Genomic DNA, 21,727 nt, shown 5'->3' on the forward strand with positions numbered 1-21,727 from the left:
TTCTTTTCTTTTCTTTTCCTTTCCTTTCCTTTTCTTTTTTCTTTTCTTTCTCTTTCTTTCTTTCTTTCTTTCTTTCTTTCTTTCTTTCTTTCTTTCTTTCTTTCTCTCTCTCTCTCTCTCTTTCTTTCTCTCTTTCTTTCTCTCTTTCTTTCTTTCTTTCTTTCTTTCTTTCTTTCTTTCTTTCTTTCTTTCTTTCTTTCTTTCTTTTCTTTCTTTCTTTCTCTTTCTCTTTCTCCCTTTCTCTCTTTTTTAAGAGAGAGTCTCACTCTGTTGCCCAGGCTGGAGTGCAGTGGTGCGATCTTGGCTCACTGCAACCTCCGCCTCCTGGATTCAAGTGATTCTCCTCCCTCAGCTCCCTGAGCAGCTGGGACTACAGGCATGCACAACCATGCCCAGCTGATTTTTGTATTTTTAGTAGAGACAGGGTTTCACTATGTTGGCCAGGCTGGTCTTGAACTCGTGACCTCAGGTGATCCACCCACCTCGCTGTCCCAAAGTGCTGGGATTATAGGTGCGAGCCACTGTGCCTGGCCTCTCACTTATTCTTTGTTTACAGCCTCAGATTGGATTCAGAAATTGAACCCTAGAAGCAATGTTTCTTCAAGAGATAATCCCTGGAATGCAAACTCACTAAAGGCAAGCTTCATCTTTCACCTCTTTATCCCTAGAACATATCACCCTGCCTAGAATACAGTAGATGATCAATAAAGATTTCTTGAATGAATAAATAAGTGACAGAATGAATGAACGAATGAATGGGCTGATCATTCAAACCATCTTTGATGTTTCTGGGACAGAAGACATTCACTACTTTAAGACTTGGCCTACTCTCACAGTGGAGTTTTCACTCAGAGCTTATAAGTGCCTGGAAGGACCATCACACACACACACACACACACACACACAAGGCTAGAATTATTGGCTGTATTCACAGAAGATAAATCTGCAGCACATTCCTGATAAATGTCACTGGGTCCCATGTTGCTGGAGAAACTTCAATTTTAACTCAGCAAACCTTTATTAGGCACCTACTATGTGCCTGGCATGATGAGAGAACAGCTCTTACCATAGGAGAGCTATTGCTGATTAATTAATTTATTGAATGTTTGTTGCATTATAATGCTCCAAGCCCTGTGCAAGAGAAATATGGTTCTTGTCTTCATGACAAGAACAATTTAATGGGGAAGCTGTTTGTTTGCCAAACATTTATTGGGTAGCTACTATGTGTCAGCTACTGTTATAGGCACTGGGAATAGAATGGGGAGCAAAACAAACAAAAAATAATCCTGGCCCTCATGGAGCGTATGTTCTAATGGGGGACACAAACCATACACAAGATAAATAAGTAAAGTATATGGTGAGTTAGACAGGAATAAGTGCTAAGAAAAACATAAAGCAAGTGCATTCATCTCCCATTGCTGCTATAACAAATTAGCACAGATTTAGTGGCTTAAATGACAAAAATGTATTATCTTATAGTTCTGGAGGTCAAAAGTCCAAAAATGGGTCAATAGGGCTGTGATCCTTCTGAAGTCTGTAGGAGAGAATCTGTTTTCTTCCATTTTCCAGTTTGTAGAGGCAGCCTGCATTCCCTGGCTGGTGGCCCCCTCCTCCATCTTCAAAGCCAGCCCAACAGCATCTTCCGATCTCTCTCTCTCCCTTGCCTTCCTCTCCTCTCTCTCTCCCTTACACCTGTCTTCACATCTCCTCTGTTTCTGACCCTCCTGCCTTCCTTGTATAAAGCCTCCTGTGATTACACTGGGCCCACTCAGATAATCTGGGATAATCTCTTCATCTCAAGATCCTTAGTTTAATCACACCTGTAAAGTCCTTTGCCACTTAGACTAACATATCTACTGGTTTCAGGGATTAGGATGTGGGCATCTTAGGGGACCATTATTCTTTCTACTACAGCAAGGAAGGGGACATGAAGTGTTGGGGAACAGGGATGCCATTTTAGAGAAGATGTTAGGGAAAGTCACATTGAGAAGGTGGCTTTGGAGCAAATACATAAGGAACAATAGTCCTGGGGAAGGGGGCAGAGAGACAGAGAAACAGATGACAAGAGTGGGGGTGTGATGGGTGTACTTATGGGGCAGCAAGGAGGCCAGTGTGGCCAAAGAGAACAGGCTAGAAGTAGAGATGCTATGGCAAGAGGGACAGTCATAGGTTGAATTATGCCCCCAAAATTAATATGTTAAAGTCCTAACTCCCAGTACTCCAGACTATGACTATATTCAGAAATTGGACCTTGAAAGAGATGACTACACTAAGATGATGTCATTAGGAGGGGGTTGAATCCAATATGAATGGAGTCCTTCTAAGAAGGGGAGATGGGGACACGGACACAGAGGAAAAACCCCCATGAGGCCACAGTGAGAAGGCAGCATCCACAAGCCAAGGAGAAACCAACCCTGCAACAGCTTGATCTTGGCTCTTTCAGCCTCCAGCATAGTGAGAAAACGGATTTCTGTTAAAGTCATGCAGTCTGTGGAAGCTTTTTTTTTTTTTTTTTTTTTTTGAGACCGTCTTGCTCTGTCTTCCAGGCTAAAGTGCAGTGGTATGATCACAGCTTACTGCCACCTTGACCTCCTGGGCTCAAGCCATCCTCCCACCACAGCCTCCTGAGTAGCTGGGACTATAGGTTCACAACACCATGCCTGGCTAATTGTTGTATTTTTTGTAGAGACAGGGTTTCACCATGTTGCCCAGGCTGGTCTCGAACTCCTGGGCTCCAGCAGTCCTCCCAAAGTGTTGGATTACAGGCATGAGGCATCATGCCAGGCCCATGGAAGGTTTTTATGGCAGCCCTTGCTGGGTAACATAGGTACACAGGCAGAGACACCAGCTGCCTTTGCTCTGGACTATATTCTCAAGGATGTTTGCAGAGCAAACAGCCTTGGAAGACAGAGAGAATGTTTTCTGCCAAGTCAAGGGTAGACATACTTACTGTCCATGATAAAAACAGTGTCTCCCTCTGGAGTGAAGGGCAGACACACTTACTGCCCATATGAAGGATCTGAGCTCTCTAAGCTCAGGATTAAAAACTTATAAAACTTACAAAACTCCTATAGGGCAGCTGACTGCAAGTACAGGCTTCACCTGGGCCTCACGTTGCCCATGGGAATTGGGGCTCCGAGAACCGGTGCATGAAAATGCTGATATTCTGACTAATGCTATCGTTATGAATAACAAAGTCCTTTGTTTCTGATCTGGGAGTCTCATGTCTTCTGCCAGCATCCATGAATTGTGGCAGGCTAACTTGTTAGCTTACAAGTAGGGGAACAGCTCAGCCCCTGAGCAGCTTTTGATAAGAGCTCATGCGTGTAGGGGAGGCCAGATGGGAGTCACTGGAGGGTTTTGAGAAAAGGCATGACAAGCCCTGACGAAGGTTTTGTAAGTTTCACCAGGTCTGACTTATTGAGAATACATTGTAAGGGAACAGGTAGGAGGCAGGGAGCTATTACAATTGTTAGATCTAGTGATGATCCAGCTAGATGATCCTGACTTCAGCTGAGTGGTGGGAGTGAGTGAAGTTGTGGGATTCTGGATCCTTTGAAGGTGGAGCTGACACAATTTGGGATATGAGAAAATGAGAAGCAAAAAGGACAGAACCGAATTTTTAGCCTAAGCAAATGGTGGCCTGGAGTTGCCCATGACTGGGATGGAGAAGATTTTTAGGAGATGTAGCAGGAAGGGATGGCAGGAGTTCACCTGGCAACATGCTGGACTTAAACTACCAGCTAGGCTTCCGGAAATGTTGAGGATGCAGGTGTATGTGAATTTGTTATTCAGGGATGAGGTCAAGGCTGGAGATACACATGAGCTTCATTAACCTGTGTATGATATTCAAATCATAAGACAGAGGTGATCACAGCAAATAGCAAATGAAAGAGGCCTAACCATAAGCCCTGGGGCCTTCCATATTTAGAGGTTAGGGGAGTAGGAGAAAACCACAAAAGGGACAGCGAAGCCAGAAACACAGCAGGAAGCCCTGGTGAGCACTGGGAGAAGGGGTTTCCAGGAGTGGAAACCGAGTGATCCGCAAGTGATCACCTGCTGCTTAGTCAGGTTAGGTGAGGCCACACGCCTGCCTTTTGGTTACTAGAGTTAATTATGCGTGGAAAGCCCGAGGTATGGGGTGATGACCTGTGCCTAAGTGTCAAGGAGAAGACGAGCAGGCCCGGAATAGTAAAAATGTCAGCACATCTCTGGCAAGTTGTGGAACCCAGCCAGCAAGCCAACACAGCTGGCTACCAGGGTGCTTAGGCCATAGCAAACTGCGTGTGAGCCGGTGAAGGCTCAGCAGGCTTTAAACTGGGATGCCGGCCGGCTGGTTGTGTTTCAAAAAGACCACGCCGATGGCTGGGGGCAGGGACTCAGCCAGTGTCCTCAATCCAGGACCTTGTGAGACCGCCCAGCAGTCGGTGCTTCCGCAAATCTCAAGGGTCCCATTTGCCTCAAGGCTGCGGGACGAGCCTTCCAAGCGCTACTGCAGTGCGGTCCCAGCTCTGCGGGGTCCCCGGGGCTGAGCTCAATCGGGGACTGCTGTGGGACGGACAGGCCAGGGGCTAGGGACCCCCGTGGAGCAGGCAGCGGCGCTCAGGAGGCAGCAGCTTGAGATCCACGGCTCAATTTTTAAAAATTGTAAGGGAGAAGGATGCCTCGAAAGCCTCCGTGGTATTCTGTCGCATCTGGCACCCCTGTCTAAACTTTAGTCCACTCGTGGAGTGTGGATCCCCACGCCGCATGGGTTCAGGAGGCGCTTCGCCTTTGGAAAGAAATCGTATATATTAAGAGAAAACACGTGTGCTACTTTGAGGAAAGGAGGCAGAAAGTTACCAAACGCGGGAGGGGGAGGCCCGCTAACCAAGCGAGGCCGTGGGACGCTGGCGAGTCGCAGAGGCTCCTGGAGCCAGCCGCTTGGAAACAAACAAAAACGCAGGCGGGCGGACTCCTGGGCAGCCTCCCCCGTGCTGGGGCGCGGGGGCCGCCGCGAGAACCCGGATAGGAGCTGGGTGGCGCAGGGCCCGGCCGGCGGCAGGGTCCTGCACCCTGGCCTGGTGTGAACACCCCGCGCACCCCGCTGCCCCGGCCCGCCGGGTGCACGGACTACAAGTCCCAGGAAGCCCAGAGGCAGGCGCGGGGCGGGGCCTGGCGCAATTCCCCGGGATCCGGCGCGCTGGGAAGCGCCGAGGAGGACGCAGCGGCGGCGGCCGGAGGGCGGCGAGCGCGCGGGCGGGCGGGGCGCGGGCGCGGGCGAAGGCGGGGGCGGGGCCGACGTGGGCCGGAGCCCTGCGTGCCAGGGAGGGGGCCGGCCGGGCAGGCGGCGGGCGGCGCTCGGAGCTGGCTCCGCGGCTTGCACGGCGCCTGCGGCTCGGTTCCAGCTCGGCCGGCGGCGCACGGCGGGCTCGCGCGGGGTCCCGACGCGCCGGGCGGCGCAGTACGCAGCGCGCGGACCCACGCCGCGGCCAGGAGCCCGGAGCGGCGCGGTCACACTGCCCAGGGGTCGGCCCTCGGCCCCGGCGCTCGGAGTGCGGCGGCTGCCTGGGCTTTAATGGCTGCTCGGCGGAGCAGCCCCTAGGGCTGGAAGGCGGCTGCGGCTCAGGAAGGCGCCCGAGCGAGCCTCCTCCGGGGCCGGCCGCGCCCGCCGCGGCGCGCTCCATGGGGGCGCGCTCCCCGCGGGCGGCCCGCTGACCCGGGACGCCGGGGCCCGCTCGCTTGCCGGCCGCGCGTCCCGGGCATGAACTGAGCCCGCGGGCCAGCCCCGCGCCTGCTCCGCCCGCGCCTTTCTTCTCGCGCCTCCTCCGCCCGCCGCCGGCGGGCCCGGCTCCCCGGGGGCTGCGGAGCCCCGGGCTCGGCGGCCCTCGGGCCCCGGGGCGCGGGGCGGCGGCGGCGGCGGGGGGCGCGCGGCTCCAGGCGCGGCGCCTGCACCATGAACTACCAGCAGCAGCTGGCCAACTCGGCTGCCATCCGGGCCGAGATCCAGCGCTTCGAGTCGGTCCACCCCAACATCTACTCCATCTACGAGCTGCTGGAGCGCGTGGAGGAGCCGGTGCTGCAGAACCAGATCCGGGAGCACGTCATCGCCATCGAAGGTGAGGGCCGGGCCGCCTTGGGGCCTCGGGAAGGCGCGGACGCCCGCGGCGCGGCGGGGGTGTGCGCTGTGTGCGTGCGGGTGTCCACACTCGCCGGCCGGGGCACGCGGCTGCCCCGCCGAGGGAGCATTGCGGCGCTGCTTGCCTTGCAAGGCCGGCGAGCGTCGCCTGCGCCCCGCGCGCCGCGAGCTCCGCCAGGAAGATGGATCGTCAGCGTTAATTTGATAATGGACAATAGAGTCTCTCCTGCGGGAAAGTGGCTCGGTGCCTCAGCGTCCTGGGCCGCCCAAGCGTCCCGGCCCAGCAGACGCCGGGGGGCAGCCAGAGGGGTTGGCGCCACCCGACCCCTGACAGGTTGCCAGGCCTGGGCGTCTTGCTGGACGTTGAAGACGAGTTCTGCAGAAGTGCTGCCTTGGGGGGTGAGGCCCGGGCCGGCGTGTTTGGGCGGTGCAGGGCTGCCCTCCTTAGTGTCTTTGCTCAATTCAGGGGTGCAGTTGAACTTAGTGGATGCCGAGAGCCAGCCCCAACCGCGGGAGCATCGTGTCCAGATGCAGCTCCATTTGCCCCTGTGCAGACGCTGGCCCCGGTAGTGTGCTTTGTACCAACCAGAAGTCCTGGGTTGGATGAGAGGAAGGAAGAACCCTACCAGGAGGGCAGGGCGTCCTCCAGCGGAAGGGTCTCGCTTTCGTATGTTTGCAGTTGGAGGCCACTGAAGTGGAGGGTGCTGTGGTTTTAAGGCGGGCAGGATACTTGGGCAGAACCCCCCCGCCCCCCGCTTCCCTCTGCATGTCAGGCAGGGCCATGGCCTTCCAGGAGAGCTGCAACAGCAGTCTGCCTTCCGGGACAGTTCCCTTTGGATTTCTGGTGGCTCTCATTTCTCTGTTTCCAGGCTGCTGAATTATTTCCTTGCTTCATCCCTTTGGTCCTGCCAAGACTCACCTGGGGCACCAGGTGGCATGTGTGTGGGCAGTGTGGAGTCATATCCTAGCCACAGTTGATCAGCACTTTCTCCCCTGTCAGCGCTATTGGCCAGTGATGGTAAAAAGCCTGCAGAGTGGCTTGTCCATAATACACACTGGCCGGTAAGACCTCTATTGAGGAACATTGAGAATGGCTCAAGGCCGGCAGGAATGTGCCTGAAAGCCTGGTGCTGGCGTTGCCCAGCCTCCTCCCTCTGTGAGGGAGAGGGTATCAGCCCACAGAGAGGCTTTGCCTTGGCACTATGCAGTCTGAACTACTAACCCCAAAGTGTTTTGGTTTGAAACTTGGCCAGTTAGGTGGAGAAAGTGGATGTTGTGTTGCTGAGCCCTTGGCATTTGGCAGCCCTGTAGACTTGAACCATGTCCCAGCCAGGCTGGCTGACTGGCAGACTATACCCTTGGGGGACTTGCTAATTCCAGGGGAGGATCCAGGTGGAGCTCCAGCTTTATGGGGTCCTGGCCCTTTGTGTGTATCTGTCTCCGATGAGGTCACCTGGCTGCCTTGTTGGTGACTTAAGATGCTCTGTGAATTCCTCAAGAGACAGGCCGGGTCTGCCTCTGGATGACTCGTGGTGAGAGGCGATGGGACCTGCACCCCTCTGCTGATGGTTGGGTGGTGTTGCAGCAAGGTTCCTCCAGAGCTCCAGCTCTGCGTCTGGTACGGGAGCTGTGAAGGCTGCACGGTGCTCATTTCAGATGGTTCTTCCTGGCTGGCAGCATCCGCAGAAGTCTGATGAAATGCTGTGAAAGCCGGCGTCAGATATTGAAGGCACCTGGCTGAGAGCCTCTGTTGCTGCGTGAAGACCTCTGGCTGAGTGGGGTTCACAGCACCTCGTTTTTATTTCCCATTCTTGAAGCTGAGCTCTGGGGCTCAAGCACTTCCAGCAAAGCAGTTTGACTTTCTAGAAAGAGGATGTGGTTGCCTTTTCCTTTCTTCCTTAAAAAAAAAAAAACCAAAAAAAAAAAAAAAAAAAAGTCGTTCCTAGATGATGGTGGTTTTTGACAGCATGAGCCTCCCTTTATGATTTGAGATTTTAGGCCCCTTCTTGGCCAGGATCCTTGTCATTTGTAATAAGGCTTAGAATCATTGGGCGAATCCTGTTTGGAACTGGGGTGATGCTGTTATTTTTCTCTTAGAAATAGGGATGTCTACATTGTGTGGAGCTGTAGTTAATTTAGTGAGGCTGAAGAACCACTCAGACATGCTGCTGTTCTTTGCATGTTTTTCTGTGATCAATAATGATACCACCTTTCATTTCTGTAGAACTTTAACAGAAATCTTTTTGCATTTGTTGTCTCATTGTGTGACTTCACCAACCCTGTGAGGGAGGGTGGGTGGCTTGTTATCCTCATTTTATGGAGAAGCGGTTGGAGGTTCAGGGAGGGATAATGGTCTCCTGAACATTTGACTGCGGTGGTTTAAAGTCTGATCTGAACCAAGGGGTCATTTGAATGGAGCTTCAGTCTCCAGACTGCGTGTGAATGGCAGAAACCCAGTGCTGGCAACTCAGCCTGTGCTGGAACATCACAGTAACTGCAGAGGGCTCCCCGCAAAGAGCTGCCCCTGCCTGTGCGTGCACCTTGGAGGTTTTAAAGTCTAACCATTTATAATCAGAACAGCAGGTGCACATCATAACAAATGGCTCAAAAAGTCACTTGTCCCACCAGATAGAAAACTAGCCACACTTTAGAAGATTTTCAGCTAGGGTTTTTTTTCCCCCCTTCCTCCATATGTACATACACAAAATTGGGGTCTGACTTCCAAAGCTTCTGGACTACCATGATGTGGGCACTTCTTAATGTTATGAAGAGCTTTTGAAGATAGGGTTTCTCTTGTTGGCACAATATTCCCACATTTGGCTGCACCCTACTCAAAAGTTCACTGTTTTCTGGCATCTTCAGGAGTTTTTGCTGTTGGAGTGAGGTGCGGCCTTGTCCAAGGGAAGGATGTTTTGGCTGATGCTCATTTCAGAGCGAGTTGAAGTGGGTCTGGGTTGGAAAATCTCTTAACAATGGATGAAATATATTTTAGTTGAAAGGCTCACCAAGGCTCCCAAATAAAAACAGATCCGTAATCCTGTTTGTAGGCATGGGATTACATGTGATTTTGCCCTCAGTCTTGTTTTAAAACATTAGCTTATCAGGAGAGAACTGTGTTTTTTTTTCCCCAATTTTTATTTTGTACATTGAGAGGTTTATTCCTCCCTCCCCCCACCCCCAAATTGCTAGAGTTTAAGGAAGCATTGCTGATTGTTCCAGATTTATCTGATCAGGTTTCTGGGATGTCCTATGGGGCATGGGGTGCTGTGAAATGTAGCCACACAGCTGTGTCGTCTCCGGAGCCTCTGCAGCCACCATGCCCAGAAATGAGCCTGAGACCCACCTCGCCTCCAATCTAAACAGCGTGTGTTAGTTTGCCCTCTGATTCTCTTTAGAAAACTCCATCTGGGGTTGATGGCGTCGAGGTAGATGAATCAACTGCCTTTCTTGTTCAATAAAGCTTGTTCTTCTTTCAAGGATAAAGCCTCTCTTAGCAGTCGCACATCGTAATTCAGCTTGCCAGCAGCAGGACCGTGATGTGAGTGAGTGATAACCCAGCCAGCTCATTCAGCCAGGCAGCGCGATTCCCAGGTTCCCAGGCATCGCCGGGAAGGTTGGCCTTCCTCTGAGGTTGAGCCCTCAGCCAGCCCTCAAGCCTCCATCCCCACCAGGTGGCCGATGAGAGGAAACCCAAGCTCTCCACTGGCCTGGCCTGGCCTGGCATTTGGTGGGAGAACCCTGCGCTGCACTTCTTAAGGGCATTTTCACAGGGAGATTCCAGGACCCTTTAGTAGTATCTGAGCCCCAGTGTTTGGGGGACCTGGGAAGGTGGGTCAGGGTTCCCCATTTTGTCCCATGATACAGCTGCTCTGTTGAGCATCGGTGCCCCGCAGAGTGTGGAGTGTCTAATGTGCATCATCTCAGTTCGTCCTGCGGCGATCCTATACACAGATGCACTGCTGAGGCCCAGCAAGCTTGGGACACTTGTGCAAGAGCGGTGAGCTGGGCCCGTCCGACCTCCCCTCTGGCCCTCTGTCGCCGTGTGAGATAGAAGCAGAGCCCCTGTTATTCATACTTCCCATAGGCCGTGTGTGCAAAGCGTTCCATGCTTGTTTCCGCCACCTAAGGCAAGAGGATTTGAGAAGGCCCCAAAGAACCAAAAATATTCTCTGTAAAGCAACTGACTGTGGCAAAACTTCCAGAAGCGTTTGTTTTCACGTGGAAGTGTATTTGGTCCGGTTGATGCGGGTGTGCATGTTTAGGGAAACAAACATTTTCTTCCTGCCGCCGATAAGTGTCATGTTTCTTTGTCACCATTGGCCATGTTCATAATCCTTCAAGTTGAATGGAAGGCAGCAGGTTTGCAGTCCCCTCCTTAAAAATAACACTCAGTTGGCTTTTAGTTGCTTCCAGGTGAGCTTTTGTACCTTACCGGCACCCAGGGCCTCCACCATGCGGGCGTTCCTTGTGAGTCCGGCTTACTCATGCCTCTTAGTTGTGGTGCAGGTGCTCTTTGAGATGCTGCCTTCTCTGCCTGTTGCTCACCATGCGAGGCCCGGTCTGTGTTGGTGTCACTCATGACCAGCCTTGCGTCGCCAGAATTAAGGCCCTCCTGCTCTTTGCCCTCCCCGTTTGGCTCACCTACTTAATCCCACTCCAGCGGGGAGGTCTGGAGGCTGGTCGGGAGGTCTGGAAGCTGGTCGGGAGGTCTGGAAGCTGGTCGGGAGGTCTGGAAGCTGGTCGAGGGCAGATGTCGGGGCTTGTTTATTGTTGTATCCTCAGTGGTTTGATATATCATGTCTGGCCCTCGAAGGATGCCCGAGGATTGTTTGTTGGCTGACTGGCTGACTTGCCAGAGGGTCCTTTCAGAAGCTCCTTCTTGGTAGGATCAACAGTGTTTATGCGCTGCAGAAGTAAGGGCATTTTGAAACGTCCCCAGAGCACAGAAGTTAGGGTTCGACACCTTTTGGATTTGGTGGGCTGGCTTGGTGGGAACTCAGTATCATGTGGTGTTTGGGATGGAAGTGAAATTTTCTTTGCTGTAGGTAGGGGAAGCAAAAGATTTGCTTGCTAAATCTTGGCAGCTTTTTCAGATCACCTGTCTACAACAGGTTGGTGTTTATGTTTGGTGTAAGTGAATTTCAGACATAGAATCAATATTAAGAGGACAAACCGGTGACAGCCTGTGTCACTGCCATGATGTAGTATCTTCGGTGTCACACTGAGAGCACATTGTGTGTGTCAGGTCACATTGAGGGCTGGTGGAAACAGATTGCCGGCCCTTCCTATTACCTCCCAAGTTTCTAGTTCTGTGGGTTTGGAGCAGGATGCAAGAATATGCCTCTCTAACAAGTGTCCTGAGGATGCGGATGCCCTGGTCCAGGGACCACACTTCAGGAAGCATTGCTGTAGAGGGAAGGCAGCTCCAGTTGACTTGGTATCATCTCTGGGCCATTACTTCTTCTTCCTTGCTGTGCTTGTAGCCAGGTGAGAAGGTTTCATCAGCCTCTCCTGCAGGTTGCAAGTGAAGACACCGAAGGCCAGCTGCTCAGGGAGCTGCTTGTGGTCACACAGGCTAAGCGTGGTGGAGGAGGGACTTAAACCGGATCTGAATGGTATCAAGCTGGTGTTCATGTGAGCTCCATGATGCTATTTGAAAAGCAGCTGAATGCTGGGTCTGTCATCCTGGACCCCTTTGAATTTCATTAGGGATGGCACTGGGTTCAAGAGACTGGAGAAGAGACCTAGAGCCACAAACAAAAGACAAAGGGTTATTTAGGGGAATTTATGTACAGAGTGGTCCCATGGTGGCCTGGGCAAGAGAAGCGCTGCTACCTGCTTTCAGAAAGTGTGCAGTTTATATAGCGTTTCCACTTAACACATTCCTCCAAACAACCACCACCCAGCAACCTTCTTTTAACCCCAATCAAAGAGCCTCAATACCCTGTATGGCCTGCTTTCCATGAGACAGGCTGGGGGTTTAGATGTTCCTCATAGATAAGGAATGAATCTCCGGGTTGGCCACTCCCGGATTCCTTAGCTCAGAACCGCGAACACACATTCAGGTGCACCTGCCATGCAGGGCCATTCTCAGGGTGTGCTTCAGTTATTGCTCTCAGGGGCATCTGCCAGTGGGCTGTGTTTCTGCGACATGGTGGCATGGCGGATGGCCATTGCCAAGAGAATCTGGTCTGGAGGTGGAGACAGCTGATGTCCATTTCCTTCTAGTCTTGTTCTGTGGTTTTGTGGATTTTCCTTCTTGTCTTTTGGAGATTGTTGCTTTTTAATGTAGTCTCATGTATATTTAGATGGGGTTCTTCAATATTCACTTATTGTATGATAATTTGGCAGATGACACATTTTGTTACCAATATTTCCAGGCTGAAAGCACATTTCTGTAAAAGACAGGATCTAGATGTTACTAGTAGCTTAAAAGAGCTGTTGGAGGAGCCTGAAGGAAGTGACTCAGAAGGGAGAGAAGCAGTGGGGGCAGCTGCAGGAACCTTCAAATCAAAACCTGCAGCCCTGTTGCTACCACCTCTTGTTTTTTGCCTAAACCAGGCATTTTATTTTGTTAAGATGAGAATCCCTTATTTTGCATCCGTTTTTCTCCCTGTGTACCCTGCAGGTGTTTATAGTTTGTGAGTCTCACTCTGGCTTATTTTAACCACCGATTTCGTTTTGTCTCATGTTTCTGTACACTCTAGCAAACCTGTGTCCCCCTCCCTGCCCCCATCCCAATCCTCCAGACCCTTCGAGTCCTTAGCTTAAGTGATTGAGTCTGGCAAAGCGGATGAGGCTTAGCTATTTTTAAAATCCAGGGTTTGAGGTTCTGATCTGGTGCTTAGCTACATAATTCCTTCCCTTTGTTAAGTACCTTTCTCCGAGAAACAAAATGCACTCTACAGATGTTAATCTCTAATCTTTGCAGCATCTGTTATTTTTATTCAGGGGTACAAGTGCTTTGTGTGTGCTGCCGTGAACCCTGGCCTTCTGGAAGCTCTGTGCTTCTGAGAGGCAGAGGGGGATTTGGGGGTCCCATTTCATAGTGCGGGCCTCTGTCTTTCCCAAGATGCAGTGATGACCATCCGGAGGCAGGGCTGGCATTGTCCATTGGGTCCAGTCCCTCTCTCTTCCAGGGCTTTTCTCACAAGTGACCATGGCCAGAAGTGGGTATCGTGCTCGTGTCTGAGGCCTGGGGAGGAAAGGAAAACAAATACCACCCCCTGCAGAAGAGATCGTTGATGGACCCTTTGAATAACCAGCCAGATAGCTTGTTTGTGTGCGAGGTTGGGACATTTTCCATAAAGAGCAGACTAAATATAGGCTCGAGGGTGGGGACCAGGGCCCGAGAGGGGGCCATCGCTGCTCGCTCCAGTATTGTTTCTTCCGTTGGTAACCAGAACTTGCCACCAGCCCCGAACAGGTGGCCACCCTGAGCTCTCTGGGAACAGATTGGTGTTTTTGTTTAACCAGGGGCTCATTTGCAAATTTCACACTTCTCCCGCTGTTTGATGGGGATTGTCTTTTTTGGGCTGCAGTGTTGGAGTATTTGTACAGTGTTTCTACACAAGCAACTGTCTAATCTTTAAAACTGCTCATGCCGTCTGGTTGTCATTAGCATCATGGTTAGAAGCTTTTTATTTCCTTTTTTAATTTTTTTTTAAAGGGTGGGAAAACACTTTTCATGGTTCTGGGAGAAGAATTTCAAATAATTACTGGCCGTGTTCACAAATGATTTATGTTTGGTCTTGGAGAAATGTCAACATTCAACAGGCTCTAGTAAATATAACCATGTTGATTTCCAGCTTAGGACAAAAGTACTGTTACCCTATTCTCACTCAGATAATAGTCTTAAAGGCAGAACGGTATCTTTAGAAAGTAAATGTAGCTTCAATTCAACACGTTTTAGTTTTAGCCGATAGTGACTTATAGTATTGAGGATACTTGAAAGACAGAAGTCAGACATTTAAAAAAAATGTATATGAATGCCTGCAACAAATAGCCACAAGACCTACCCTTTTTTCAGGAAAGAGTTTTCACTTCTTAAATGTCACCTTGGGGGCACGCCCACCGTGTGATGGTACCCTTCAGCAGGATTGGTATTGTTGGAAGTGCTGGCTCGCTTATGTAATGAAAAAGAAATTGATTTGGAAAGACCTGATTGCCCTGAACTTCCATCCTGTTTGTGCATCGAGCTGCCCTTTTCAGTGGGGGAGAATCCAGCATGTTTTCCAGAGAGGGCACTTCCGGAAGCCTGTCTGCCCCCGCTTTGTTGTTGTTTTGGAAGGTCTGGGGTGCTGCTGTGAGCCCGGATCGAGTATCTGCTCCTGTTCTGACGACACTGCTCCTGCTGGAAGTTCAGGCTGGTGAACCTGATTTGGGAGGGGATGGTGTGATTGGCGGGGAACAGCATTGTCGTAATTTTAGCTTCAGCAATCAAGCCTGGGTCTCTGAGTGTTCATGTAGTACTTGAAGTTTGGGTTTGGAACTGGTGGGATTGAGACGACTTCAAACTCTTTCTTGGAACTTTTTATTATTTATGATTTGTTTTTTGAGACAGGGTCTCTGTTGCTCAGGCTGGAGTGCAGTGGCACTGTTGGGGCTCATTTGTAGCCTCAACCTCCCAGACTCAAGTGATCCTCCCACCTCAGCCCCCGAAGTAGCTGGGACTATAGGCGTGCATCACGCCTGGCTAATTCGTTGTATCTTCAGTAGAGACGGGGTTTCATCTTGTTGCCCGGGCTGGTCTTGAAATTCTGAACTCAAGCAATCCACCTGCCTCAGCCTCCCAGAGTGCTGGGATTACAGGCATGAGCCACCGTGCCTGACCTATTTTTTAATTTTTGAGACAGTCTCGAATGTCAGTCAGGCTGAAGTACAGTGGCATAATCATGGCTCACTGAAGCCGTGCCCTCCTGAAGCGATCCTCCTGCCTCGGCCTCCCAAGTAGCTGGGACCACAGGCACATACCACCATGTCCGACTATTTTTTCTTTTTTTTTTAATTTTTTTGTAGAGATGGGGTCTCGCTATGTTGCCTTGGTCTTCTGAAGTCTTAGAATTACAGGCTTGAGCCACTGCACCCAGCCTCGAACTCTCTTTTTTTTTGACACATAACGTATAGAAAGGTGCCCGAGTTATAAAGGAGAAAGTTTTCACAAACTGTTTGTGGTACCAGCATCTAGTTCAGTGGCCAGCACAGATTCATCTGCCTTGAGGGAAATGGTTAGAAATTGTAGCCCCTGTTTATTGGTCTCTTCTGCCTGTGATGTGTGCTTGAGTGGCTGCCTGTTTTGGGGCTGTCAGTGTTTGAGTGGCTGCCTGTTTTGGGGCTGTCAGTGTTTGAGTGGCTGCCTGTTTTGGGGCTGTCAGTGTTTGAGTGGTTCCCTGTTTTGGGGGCTGTCAGTGTTTGAGTGGCTGCCTGTTTTGGGGCTGTCAGTGTTTGAGTGGTTCCCTGTTTTGGGGGCTGTCAGTGTTTGAGTGGCTGCCTGTTTTGGGGCTGTCATTGTTTGAGTGGTTCCCTGTTTTGGGGGCTGTCAGTGTTTGAGTGGCTGCCTGTTTGGGGGCTGTCATTGTTTGAGTGGTTCCCTGTTTTGGGGCTGTCAGTGTTTGAGTGGCTGCCTGTTTTGGGGCTGTCAGTGTTTGAGTGGTTCCCTGTTTTGGGGGCTGTCAGTATTTGAGTGGCTGCCTGTTTTGGGGCTGTCATTGTTTGAGTGGCTGCCTGTTTTGGGGCTGTCAGTGTTTGAGTGGTTCCCTGTTTTGGGGGCTGTCAGTGTTTGAGTGGTTGCCTGTTTGGGGGCTGTCAGTGTTTGAGTGGTTCCCTGTTTTGGGGGGCTGTCAGTGTTTGAGTGGTTCCCTATTTTGGGGGCTGTCAGTGTTTGAGTGGCTGCCTGTTTTGGGGCCATCATGAATAGCACCACTGTGCAGATTCTAGCTTACCTTTTGGTGCCCTTATGGCCTCATTTCTGTCGGGTGTATGCTGGGCTGTGTCTCTTTCTCTCTGTGGGCTGGACGTAGCTGCTCGTGAGGCCGCTCCTTCAGCCCAGCAGCCGCTACCTGGGAAACCTTTCAGTGCTTTCAAGGTTCATTTTATGACACTCGGGATGGCCGTTTGTCTCCCTCTGCTGATTTTCATTCTTTCAGTTGTTTGTTCATAAACAAATATTTGCATGGCTAATGCATTTCCAGCACTGTCTTAGAGATTAGGTTTTTAAACTTTTGGATTGTCTGCAGGCTATTAATTCCTTGTGAGTTAAATAATGACGGCTGTGAATGGAGCTGTGTAAGTGAAATCCCTCACCAGGAAGAGGGCGCAGTTCCCCTGGGACTGGAACAGGGGCCCCCCTTTGGCTCTCCTTGGCTCCTAGCAGAAGTCAGTTGTCAGCTGGGGGACTCTTTCTGGCTGAGTCCCAAGCAGCCCCAGTCCATCTCTGTGCTGGGTTTTAGATAACCCACTGGATCTGTGTTGGTGTTTGAAAGGGAATTCACTCTGTATGTTTGGCCTAAACTGTGTTACGGCCTTCATAGTTATGTATTAGCATTATTCAGTTTTTGTTGTTTGTAGCAATTATGCTGAAGACACAAAAGAAAAAAAAAGCTAAGTGTTGCCAACTCAAGGAGTAATTTTCTTTGTTCTGGGGCTGTGTCCTGGGAGCTGCCCATCCCCCTCCACAAAGGCCAGTGCTAAACAAGGCCAGAGCCAGGAAGGACACGCGGGGCCATGGATTGAGTAAGGGCGGTGTGTGCATGTGTGGATTTCTCTGGTGGCTTTGCAATGGCAAATATTTATTTTGAGGGATGGTGGTGGGAGGACCAAGTTTATACTCACTTTGTTTAGTCGGGGAAATGGCTAAATGTGAGAATCAATAGACAAGATTTTATCAAGCCCCTGCACTGGGCAGAGCCCAGTTTTTGAAGCTGGGAGAACAGGCAGATGTGTGGGACACTCAGGGCCCTTCAGATCTCACCCGGGAGCCACTGATACCTTAGAGATCTGAGCCACACAAGGCTGTGTGGGAGGGGCCTGGGGGATGGGCGGAGTCCAGGGAGAGATCCTGGAAGCCAGGTACCTGTCAGGAGGGCTTTCCCGGCTTTCCAGGCCAGTGGGTACTATGATTGGAGCATCCGGAACAGTCTCTTCAACCTGGGAAGAGCAGGGTAGGCGGCCGAATGGTGGGTGATCCTTGACAGCCCCCGAAAGCAGGCTGGGAGACCTTTTATTGGACGATAGGAACTACTGATTATGGATCTCGCTTGGAGAGGGGAATGCTTTTTTTTTTTTGGCTTTTTTTCTTTTCTTTTCTTTTTTTTAAGATGGAGTCTCGCTCGCTCTGTCGACCGGGCTGGAGTGCAGTGGCGTGATCTCGGCTCACTGCAGCCTTTGCCTCCCAGGTTCAAGCAATTCTCCTGTCTCAGCCTCCTGGGTTGCTGGGACTACAGACATATGCCACCACACTCAGCTAATTTTTATATTTTTAGTAGAGATGGGGTTTCACCATGTTGGCCAGGCTGGTGTCGAACTCCTGACCTCAGGTGATCCGCCAACCTCGGCCTCCCAAAGTGCTGGGATTACAGGCGTGAACCACTGCGCCCGGCCGGGAGTGCTTTGATTCCCAGCTGTTACCACGCAGGATGGAGATGCTGGTGACCGGGGGTCTGGGCTGTGGGAACAGCGTCAGGGCTGTTATAAGGGAGGGAGCTCATTGCAGTCAGCGTTTCCAGAAATGTGTGTTTAGAAGACCCATTTTCCATGGTTACTGTTACCTTGGCTCTTGTTACATAATTCGTGTTAGATCCAGATACTGAGGTTTTTTTTTTTTTAATTTTTATTTTATGTTTTAATTTTTTTTCTTCTTACAGAGTCTTGTTCTGTCACCCAGGCTGGAGTGCAATGGTGCGATCTCAGCTCACTGCAACCTCTGCCTCAAGTGATTCTCCTGCCTCAGCCTCCCGAGTAACTGGGATTACAGGCACCTGCCACCACACCCAGCTAATTTTTGTATTTTTAGTAGAGATGGGGTTTCACCAGGTTGGCCAGGCTGGTCTCAAAACTCCTGACCTCAGGTGATCCACCTACCTCGACCTCCCAAAGTGCAGGGATTACAGGCATGAGCCACTGTGCCCGGCCCTTTTATTTATTTATTTATTTATTTATTTATTTATTTAGCTTGAGTTTCAATATTTTAAAAAATTTGAAGCAGGTTGCGGTGGCTCGTGCTTGTAATCTCAGCACTTTGGGTGGCCGAAGTGGGAGGATTGCTTGAGGCCAGGAGTTTGAGACCAGTCTAGGCACAGTGGCGAGTGCCGTTAGTCCTAGCTACTTGGGTGGCTGAGGTAGGAGGATCGCATGAGCCAAGGAATTGAAGGCTGCAGTGAGCTATGATTGTGTCACTGCACTCCACCCTGGGTGACAGAGTGAGATCTTGTCTCAAAAAAAAATTGAACCGTGAAGACTATGACATTGTCTTTTGGGGGTTGTCTGGACATAAGATTCAGAATTTTACGTAGAAACTTGAATTTATTTGTCCAACAGTTTCTTGTTTTGAAAATAGGGTGCCACTGGGAACATTCTTGGTTAGGAGCTGCCAGAAGCAGGGTCTATACGGGCAGGGCCAGTGAGATGCAAAACCACACATGAAAGCAAAGCACACACTCTTGTTTTCCTCATTCACATCCATGTTCATCCTCTTTCCTGTGTTGATGGTTTGCAAAGCTGGGAAAGAATGAGGGCTGGAGCCTTGGGAACTGAACGGCAGAGCAGGTGACATAGAGACCTCGGCTGTCTGCCCACAGGGTATGGGCAAGGTTTATTTCTGTGCATTTTCCTTTCAGTCTTGTGTACATTATCGTCTCTCGCAGGACTTGAGCTTGGAGGGAGCTGGAGCTGGAGCTGGAGTGGCCACTTGCTGAGTCTTTCTTCCTGGAGCCCGTGGGCAGCCGGTGACGCTTGCGCTGGGGCGACCCTGACTTAGGAGCTCCTGCCATTTCTCTGGGTGACTGCTCTGCAGTCATGAGTCGTCTCTTTAATGCTGAGCGTCAGTACCTGCACAGGCCTGAATGAAGCAGCTGCCCAGAATCTGTCTTGTCATCAATAGATGGGCAGTTGCTGAGTGTCCTGTGTGCCGACCAACTAAGGAGTTTTTGTCCCTGTCACCCTGTCCCCTGTGGTTTTATTCAGACGTTAGTTATGAATCTGTGTTTAGGACGAGAAGACATAAGAGTGAGGAGGATAAGTGAGAAGCTGGCAAGAGTCTGGATGGTGATGGCAGGGGAGCGCTGGCGGAGGAGTCGGGGACATCCCGCTGGACTGGGGCACAGCTCTACTGCAGCAGCCGGTGCGGTTTTGCCTTGTAAGTGACACCATTGCCTGCAGGCATCTCTGACAGCTGCTCCTGCTCCAGATTCCAGAAATTTCTATGGAACGTTTCCTGAACCATCCTTCTGGTTTCTTCCCTTCCCCTCACTGAGTAAAATCCGTAATAGCACCTGCCGCCTGAGTGTTTGGGGACGACACTCAGGACGCTGTGTTCAGGGCTGGGTGCCCTTTGTGTCATTTTGTTATCCTGGTCACTGCCAGACAGAGGTGGTAGAACCCTCATTTGGCAGATCAGGAGCCTGCAGCCTGGAGAGTTTAAAGCCTTGCCTGAATCTGCCCACTCCTGAAGGTGGTAGAGGCAGGATTTGAACTCAGGACCTATGGACACCAGCCACCCATGGGTTTTTATTTTTATTTTTTTAAAAAGCTTTTAGTTTCAGGGGTACACATGCAGGTGTGTTACATAGGTAAGTTGTGTGTCATGGGGGTCTGGTGTACAGATTATTTCATCACACACATAGTAAGTGCAGTACCTGATAGGTAGTTTTTCAGTCCTTTCCCTCCTCCTACCTTCCACCCTCAACTAGGCCTTGGTGGCTGTTGTTCCTTTCTTTGTGTCAATGTTTGGCTCAAGTGAGAACATGAGATATTTGGTTTTCTGTTCCTCTGCTGGTTCGCTTATGATATTGGTCTCCAGCTCCATCCATGTTGCTGCACAGGACGTGATCTCATTCTTTTTTTTTATGGCTGCATAGTACTCCACGGTGTACAGGTACCACATTTTCTTTATTTAGCCCACCATTGATGGGCATTTTGGTTGATTCCATGTCTTTGCTATTGTGAGTAGTGCCACAGTGAACACACAACTAACTGCATGTGTCTTTATGGTAGAACAATGTGTATTCCTTCAGGTATATGCCAAGTAATGCCACCTACAGTTTTGATGTTTTAATAAAACAGAAAAGGCAACTTCAGAAATCAGCCCATAAGTCTCCAGAAGTACTTGGGGAATTCTCTGTGCAGTTTGCAGCTCTCCTGCAGATTTCAGTTTGTGTTTTGAAACTCACATTCACCCTCAGTTTTTTACTCACCAAGGTTATAAAGAAAATAACAGCTGTTGGTTCACTTTTATTCCCTTGCTGAGAGTTGGTGGTGGCTGGGATGCTGACTGACGGTTTTGATTACATGAGGAGGAGGCATGGAGGCAAGCTGACTGCCTGCGATTACAGGTTCCGCAGTGCGGGAGGAGGGAGGATTTCCAAACAGCATGCCTTTGAAAATTCACCTGAGTTTAGGAAATCTGCACCACCTTTAATCCTAGCTAGCTGAAAATACAGCTTACATTTAAGCCACACGAATTCTGTGACATTTTAATAATGGAGATGTTAGTGGGCAGTTAACTTTTTATACATGTAAATAGAAGTTACTTTCCCCCTGTGCTGTAATTAGCAAAAGAGGGAGAAAGGGATGCTCTGGGCATCAAAGTGATTTGCCCAGGGTTACACAGAGGAAGGTGGCAGAGCCGGAAGTGGCAGAATCCAGTGCATGGGCCTGATGCCGAGTGTCGCCAGACTCTCCACCGCTTTAGTGGGGGGTGTGGTGGTGACTGTGCTGTCTGCTTCCCACTCACTGGCGTCCTAGCAGTGTGGGGGGTGTGCTCACCTGCAGCCACCCTCACCTGCTTGAACCAGACTTGCCTAGAGGGTGGTGTGAACTCATGTGATGTGAACGATTACTCACAGTTACCGTGAAAATTACTGGTGGGTTTTATAGTTGGAATGCTTTTTCTGCACTTACTTGATTTTTGTCTACCTCTTTAGAAAAGTGTGATTTTTTTTTTTTTTTTTTTTTTTAAATTTGAGACAGAGTCTGGCTCTGTCACCCAGGCTGGAGTGCAGTGGCATGATCTTGGCTCACTGTAACCTCTGCCTCCCGGGTCCCTGGCTTTAAGCAGTTCTCCTTCCTCAGCCTCTTGAGTAGCTGGGATTATAGACATCCACAACCACGCCCAGCTAATTTTTGTATTTTTAGTAGAGACAGGGTTTCACCATGTTGGCCAGGCTGGTCTCGAACTCCTGACCTCAAGTGATCCGCCCTCCTCAGCTTCCCAAAATGTTGGGATTACAGGTGTGAGCCACTGCGCCTAGCCAGAGGTGTGATTTACATAAAAAGTAAACTCCAACTCTTGAAAGTTCACCATTTGATGAGTTTTGACCCGTGTAGCCACAACGGAGGTATGGGAGGTGACCATTCCCTGACTCCAACACTTCCTCGTGCCCCTTTGCAACCCAC

The 21,727-nt window shown here is 50.4% G+C and overlaps 1 protein-coding gene across 4 annotated transcripts in view; it reads left to right on the plus strand.

Annotated features, from left to right (window-relative positions):
* Window positions 1-5,304: 5,304 nt before the first annotated feature.
* The window catches only part of AGAP1 (ArfGAP with GTPase domain, ankyrin repeat and PH domain 1), a 645,437-nt gene continuing 629,014 nt past the window's right edge, over window positions 5,305-21,727 (plus strand). For 3 of the 4 annotated variants that reach the window (XM_005574702.5, XM_005574705.5, XM_005574700.4), the window contains exon 1: window positions 5,305-6,098. In XM_005574702.5, the coding sequence (XP_005574759.1) occupies window positions 5,936-6,098 (163 nt within the window). In that variant the 5' untranslated portion in view covers window positions 5,305-5,935. The remainder of the gene's footprint in view (window positions 6,099-21,727) is intronic. The other variant, XM_065526310.2, reaches the window with a different exon arrangement.

The sequence above is a fragment of the Macaca fascicularis genome, chromosome 12 (assembly GCF_037993035.2).
Source record: "Macaca fascicularis isolate 582-1 chromosome 12, T2T-MFA8v1.1".
NCBI lineage: Eukaryota > Metazoa > Chordata > Mammalia > Primates > Cercopithecidae > Macaca > Macaca fascicularis.